The sequence below is a fragment of the Oncorhynchus keta genome, chromosome 22 (genome assembly GCF_023373465.1).
Source record: "Oncorhynchus keta strain PuntledgeMale-10-30-2019 chromosome 22, Oket_V2, whole genome shotgun sequence".
Classification (NCBI taxonomy): domain Eukaryota; kingdom Metazoa; phylum Chordata; class Actinopteri; order Salmoniformes; family Salmonidae; genus Oncorhynchus; species Oncorhynchus keta.
In genome coordinates, this window is record NC_068442.1 from 28,054,761 (window position 1) to 28,062,130 (window position 7,370).

General features: G+C 41.7%; 1 protein-coding gene across 2 annotated transcripts; it reads right to left on the minus strand.

Annotated features, from left to right (window-relative positions):
- Positions 1-775: 775 nt before the first annotated feature.
- LOC118401273 (cleavage and polyadenylation specificity factor subunit 5) lies at positions 776-7,016 on the minus strand. Of its 2 annotated transcripts, none has more exons than XM_035798651.2 (7): positions 6,393-7,016; positions 5,865-6,031; positions 5,623-5,686; positions 4,913-5,002; positions 1,625-1,700; positions 1,335-1,449; positions 776-1,196 (listed from the first exon to the last, which is right to left on the minus strand). In XM_035798651.2, exons 1-7 carry the CDS (start codon positions 6,441-6,443, stop codon positions 1,175-1,177), a joined length of 585 nt encoding a protein of 194 aa, XP_035654544.1. In that variant the 5' UTR covers positions 6,444-7,016; the 3' UTR covers positions 776-1,174. The 2 variants fall into 2 exon arrangements, with proteins under 2 accessions (XP_035654544.1, XP_035654543.1); XM_035798650.2 differs by having other exon boundaries at positions 5,865-6,065; positions 6,393-7,008.
- Positions 7,017-7,370: the final 354 nt, after the last annotated feature.

Here is a 7,370-nt window from a genome sequence, read left to right on the forward strand (position 1 = left end):
CTGGGACAGAGATATAAAAACACCTTATCTCTTAAGGCCATCAAGACTTAAATAGCCATCACTAGCCGGCTTCCACCCGGTTACGCAACCTGACACCTTAGAGGCTGCTGCCCAATATACATAGACTAGGAATCACTGGCCACTTTAATGTTTACATACCGTTTACTCATCTCATATGCATATACTGTATTCGATTCAACGCCATTCCGACATCACTCAAACTAATGTATATATTTCTTAATTGCATTCTTTTACTTTTAGATGTGTACTGTTGTGAATTGTTTTTAGATACTACTGCACTGTTATAGCAAGGAACACAAGCATTTTGCTACACCCGCAATAACATCTGCTAAACATGTGTACATGACCAATAAAATGTGATTTGTTGGTGAAATATTTTACACTAATATAAAATGCTTTAACAGATTGTTTAACAAATAGATCTTTTTTTAAAGATACAGGTCTAAATGATTGGCACCCCTGTTTTGAAAACTCTAGCACCCTCCCCCTGCGAGGATAACAACAGTATTTTGATGAGATTGGTGAACATGTTGGGAGGGATCTTGGACCATTCCTCCATACAGAATCCTTGATATCCTTCTGCTCTTCTGAATGTCAATGAAAAGCATTCTATACACCACTATTGATGAAAATAGGAACATGCGTAGATAATTGGGAATAGACAAACAATTGCATTTTGTTTAGACTGGTGTGATAGCTACCCTAACATTGGTATTGAAACAGCAATATGAAACATTGGTCAGAGGGGAAACAGTTTCTTAGTTGTTTTAAAGCCATCTTTAATTGAAAGTAAAAGATAACTCCTTGGTAATTCCTTAAAAAGTAATGAAAGATGACAAAGTAGTATGTTACAATGATTTTTTAAAACAAGCACTGTTCTAAAAACAGTCAACTCCCATCTACAAACATAGAAAATCAATACTTGTGTGACTACAACATGTTTCATGTCACAAAGTAATAGTTCTATAAAAGTTGACAGAAAGATTAATACATTCTCTTATTTTCTAAACATCCAGATCAATATTTAAATGTGTAGTATCACTGGGGACTCTGTTTTAAGAGAAGTGTAGTGAAATCCTGCTTGCCCATTCTCTTCTGCCCAGGCTGAACTCACAGAGACAGTCCTTGTGTCGCCACATTCAAGTAGTAGGATTTAATTGTATATGAAGTTGAACCTGCAACACAAATAGAACAACTAATCTATAATGCACATTTGTCCATCTTTAAAATGCCAGTTGTACTCTGATTTGAGTCTTAGCAAGTAAGGTATTTCATATTATGGTGAATATACAGCAGTATGGTGAATACCTTACCTACTCAGCAGTTGTGGGAGACTGGATATGATTGGCCCGTAGCCTGGGGCATTGTCATACAGCTCAAAGAGAGGGGCAGCCACCAGCTTATAGTTCTTGGGCACTGCAAACAGTGCTGGGAGACAGACAACCGGTCAATATCCACATCCACTCAGACACACCAACATAACTACACATCAAAATATGTTAACCTTCTTAAAGCTCTTATATACAGGTGATAACCACAGCGATCAACATCAATCAATTGATATGAACAGTCACATTTAAACATTACAGGCTGGTCAACTTACCTTTTTCCTGCAACTGAACCAAAAAGAGCTTCTTGTGCTCTTTGGGTTTGGTAATGTGTGCTGGGATGTAGGGGTACTGTAGATAAAACAGAAACCCCTAACTTAATGGATTCTCATGACATGAGTTTTGAAGTCCAGTGCCTTCGGAAAGTATTCAAACCCCTTGACTTTTTCCACATTTTGTTAAGTTACAGCCTTATTCAAAACTTTATTACCCCCCCAAATCAGTTTACACATAATACCCCATAATGACAAAGCAAAAATCGTTTTTTGCTAATTCATTAAAAATAAACAGAAATATTCAGACCCTTTACTCAGTACTTTATTGAAGTACCTTTGTCAGCAATTAGAGCCTCAAGTCTTGTTGGGTATGACTCCACAAGCTTGGCACACCTGTATTTGGGGAGTTTCTCCCATTATTCTCTGCAGTTCCTTTCAAGCTCTGTCAGGTTGGATGGGGAGTGTTGCTGCACAGCTATTTTCAGGTCGCACCAGAGATGTTCGATCAGGTTCAAATCCGGAGGACATTCAAAGCCTTGTCCCGAAGTCACTCCTGCATTGTCTTGGCTGTGTGCTTAGGGTCGTTGTCCTGTTGGAAGGTGAAAGGTCCTGAGCGCTCTGGACCAGGTTTATTTGGTCCTTCTGTGGCTCAGTTGGTAGAGCATGGCGCTTGTAACGCCAGGGTAGTGGGTTCGATTCCCGGGACCACCCATACGTAGAATGTATGCACACATGACTGTAAGTCGCTTTGGATAAAAGCGTCAGCTAAATGGCATATATTATTATTATATATTATTATTATTATTTTAAGTTTTTATTGAAGACTCATCTCTTCAGTAGGTCCTATGATTGAGTGTAGTCTGGCCCAGGAGTGTGAAGGTGAACGGAAAGGCACTGGAGCAACAACCCGCCCTTGCTGTCTCTGCCTGGCCGGTTCCCCTCTCTCCACTGGGATTCTCTGCCTTAGTGGTGCTCTTCCATGCCGTCCCTAGGAGGGGTGTCACTTGAGTGGGTTGAGTCACTGACGTGATCTCCTGTCTGTGTTGGCATCCCCCCTTGGGTTGTGCTGTGGCGGAGATCTTTGTGGGCTATACTCGGCCTTGTCTCAGGATGGTAAGTTGGTGGTTGAAGATATCCCTCATAGTGGTGTGGGAGCTGTGCTTTGGCAAAGTGGGTGGGGTTATATCCTTCCTGTTTGGCCCTGTCCGGGGGTATCGTTGGATGGGGCCACAGTGTCTCCCGATTCCTCCTGTCTCAGCCTCCAGTATTTATGCTGCAGTAGTTTGTGTGTCGGGGGGCTAGGGTCAGTCTCTTATATCTGGAGTATTTCTCCTGTCCTGTGTGAAATTAAGTATGCTTTCTCTAATTCTCTCTCTTCCTTTCTCTCCCTCTTGGAGGACCTGAGCCCTAGGACCATACCTCAGGACTACCTGGCCTTATGACTCCTTGCTGTCCCCAGTCCACCTGGCCGTGCTGCTGCTCCAATTTCAACTGTTCTGCCTGCGGCTATGGAACCCTGACCTGTTCACCGGACGTGCTGTTTTCAACTCTCTTGAGACAGCAGGAGCGGTAGAGATACTCTGAATGATCGACTATGAAAAACCAACTGAGGTGCTGACCTGTTGCATCCTCGACAACCACTGTGATTATTATTATTTGACCCTGCTGGTCATCTATGAACATTTAAACATCTTGGCCATGTTCTGTTATAATTTCCACCTGGCACAGCCAAAAGAGGACTGGCCACCCCTCATAGCCTGGTTCCTCTCTAGGTTTCTTCCTAGGTTCTGGCCTTTCTAGGGAGTTTTTCCTAGCCAACGTGCTTCTATACCTGCATTGCTTGCTGTTTGGGGTTTTATGCTGGGTTTCTGTACAGCACTTTGAGACATCAGCTGATGTAAGAAGAGCTTTATAAATACATGTGATTTCGTCAAGTATCTCGCTGTACTTTGCTCCGTTCATCTTTGCCTTGATCCTGACTAGTCTCCCAGTCCTTGCTGCTGAAAAACATACCCACAGCTTCACGGTAGGGATGGTGCCAGGTTTCCTCCTGACATGACACTCGGCATTCAGGCCAAAGAGTTGAATCTTGGTTTCATCAGACCAGAGAATCTTGTTTCTCATGGTCTGAAAGTCTTTAGGTGCCTTTTGGAAAACTCCAAGCAGACTGTCATTTTCCTTTTACTGTGGCTTCCGTCTGGCCACTACCATAAAAGCCTGATAGGGGGAGTGCTGCAGAAATGGTTGTCCTTCTGGAAGGTTCTCCCACCTCCACAGAGGAACTCCAAAGCTCTGTCAGAGTGACCATCGGGTTCTTGGTCATCTCCCTGACCAAGGCCCTTCTATCCCGATTGCGCAGTTTGGCCAGGCAGCCAGCTCTAGGAAGAGTCTTGGTGGTTCCAAACTTCTTCCATTTAGATCATGTCCAATCAATTGAATGTACCACAGGTGGACTCCAATCAAGTTGAAGAAACATCTCAAGGATGATCAATGGAAACAGGATGCACCGCAGCTCAATTTCAAGTCTCATAGCAAAGGGTCTGAATACTTATAGAAATATGTATTTTTGTAATATTTTTTTTATTTGCTAGGATTTTTCTTTTTCTTAATACATTTTAGAATAAGGCTGTAACGTAGCAAAATGTGGGAAAAGTAAAGGGATCTGAATACTTTCAGAAGGCACTGTATTCAAATTCAAAAGGCAAGCATAAGTGTGAAAGCGAATGAAAAATAAAGTGACCTGGGACAGTTCATGTGACTCGTCTGAGACCTATAGTATGACTCCATGGGTTCTTAAAGGGGTCCCTGCATACTTCCCTTCCAAAACAGTTTGTGCATATATTATGACAACATTGTGACGTTTTTGTTTGTTTTAGCCTTCAGCAAGGTTTTTTGGGGCTGTTGGTGCACACATTTTTGGGGGTAAGCCGAAGTCGGTAACCCCTTCATCGGTGATTGGTCAACAGTAGGGATTCTTTAGTGTTTGTTGTCAATCAACGAGTGACTAATCATTTTCATGCACATTTTTCCACTTGAGAAATATGGCACCAAACATCTTTGATGTAAAATTGTACAACTAAGATATCCTCAGCCAAAACGTCAAAGTTAATGACAGATTTCCTGAGTTAACTTATATTAATTCTTTCTATTTTGAGGTATACTGGCTACGGCAAAGTACCATTGCAGCTTTTTTTCTAGTTTTAAGGGAGTCCGCCTAGCCAGCCGAACCGAACCATGCTGAGGCCTTTCGCGTAACAGGACAGGAAGGATAACTCCTTGGTAACCCACCTGTGGGGGCTCAAAGTTGGGTCTCCACCAGTTTCCAATAGAGTCATCGATCACCCAGTCCTGCTTCACTCCATCCTGACGCCCCAGGATCTGGACACAGATGTGGGAAAAACACATATGTTTAACTAATATCAAAACTAAAATCACGTTTCAGTCTCTGACAACTATGCATGCTATGTCAGAAAATAATTATCCAGTAGACAAGCAAATGGGAAGTCTAGGTAGTCATGGTATGGTTAACCAGCTCAAATGAAACTGAAATAATCAGCTGCTCCATCTGCCCTGGAATCCAACACTCGTAATTTTACTGTGTGGAGGATTTTTAAAATCAAATTCTGATCAATGTTACCCTTCAATAGTGCTCAACATGAGACATTTTGAAAAATACGTAACCCTTTACCTAGAATGGTCTGCAGCGTGATGTCAAAGTGGTTCTATTGTCCATTGTTGCCAGTGATAAGCCACTTCCAACTTGTCAGAGCTGACCAATTGTTTCCAACCTCTATGCCACTCCCAGTTTTGCACCAAAGTAAATGGAATGGTTTTGATGGCACTAAGCAAACCTTTCCAGATGATCAGGTCACGTTTCATGATAATAATCTGAATGAAGACCATTCAGATTATTATCATGAAACGTGACCTGACATGAAGACCATGTCAGGTCACGTTTCATGATAATAATCTGAATGAAGACCATGTAGCCTGCCTACCTCTGTCATCAATCGCTTCAGTCCATCCACTTCGTCCTCCCCTGCATTCAATTCTCCACCAGGACTGCACACAATTACGTTTCAAAAATACAGTTGGGGCACTTTCAGTTGACTTTAAAAATTTGACTATATGCTCCTGCCAGTTACAGAAGTGTCAAGCTTTTCCTTGTAAATGCTTAGTTGCTTACACATTAGTAACTGGCACCATGCAAGGTGCAGAGGTGGGATGAGAATCAACTCACAGTTTGAAAAAGGTTGTCCCCAACTGCAGCAGTAGAACGTGTGGTAGCCTGTGCTCGTGTACGATCAGAACACCCTCCACTGCCCGCCTCATGCCTACTTTTTCGAACTCATCGCGCATCCTCTGGAACCGAGCCGCTACCGAACTATCCTTCTCGTAGAGAGGTTCCTTTGTGCCAAACGTGTAATTCGTGAGGGGATATCTGAGAGGGCCAATCCCAATAAAATGTTAGCAGCTTAGTTAGGTAAACTCTTAATGTGTTTGCATGCTATGTAACTAACTAGCTACGTAATTGTGTGTATTGTACAATAATTAGGCTTTACTCCACAAGTAGGGAATGTTTTTGTGTTTGCAACATGCAAGAGCACTGTGCGTCGTAACGAGCTAGGTGGGCCTGTTTGTTTAGCCTACTACATCACATATTCAGAAACACTATAGCTAACTAGTTAAAAACCCAACACCGAAAATGAAATTCCGCTATCTAGTTAGACAGGTAAATAACAAGTGCACTTCATAGCTAGCGACGTACAAGTTGATGGTTCTCTCCAGCGTGACAGGTTTGGAAGGCGGGCTGATGCATTTGTTTTCGAACTGGTTCAGTCCACGGCGTGGCCAACCGGTTGAAGGTCTGTTGGGAGGTACAACCGACATCGTTCCACCAAATAAGCAGGATATGTCAAAATCAAAAACACGAATGAAGAGAAAACATTAGACAACTGATCCAAAATTCAGCACACTACTCTTTCCGCAAAAAAATATATATTTCCGGTGTTCTCCCCCTTCGCGTGAACACGCACGCACTCAATTCTTTATTGCTGCGTACCTTGGTAGTTAAGATTTCGGACCACGTTAGGCTGCGTTTCTTTTTATATATCGGTTTGATCGCGGGGGAGGCACTAGTATTGTCTGCTGTTTTAAGTGTGGATATTTGTTTCAAGTGTATTAGTCTATGAATAAATCTCTTTGCCAAAATTCGTCATCTCTTCCATGTCATATTCGACTAGTAGTTCTGAAATGTTTATTGCTTGCCTACATTTTACTCCCTCTATGTTTAATATAACACACACACATTAATGATTAATTTCGGTTGACTATCCTGGCGAGAAGTTTGTTCTATCTATCATGACATCTGATGTGTGCCACAGGAAGTATTAGACTCTAGTCACAAAAGGAAGTGGTTATTTCGGCAATAATAGTTTTCAGAGCCCTCTACTGTTCTCTCTACCCATCCCTCAATCCCACATCCCATCGTGCTTTTCCCTCTTATGGATTTTCCTACATTTTATTTGACACTTTTTCTGTTTCAGTTTTTAAGAGTGTAAGTACAGTAGCAATAATAAAATAGCAATACAAATAATAAATCAAAAATGTGTACTCTGGGCGAAAAAGGAAGTTCAAATATACAAGTCAACATGAGTGCATATCCATAATCACAGTAAACTTTTATAATAATAGAAAAAAATAAGAAAAAAATTAATCAATGTATAAAAATAAAATAAACAAAACT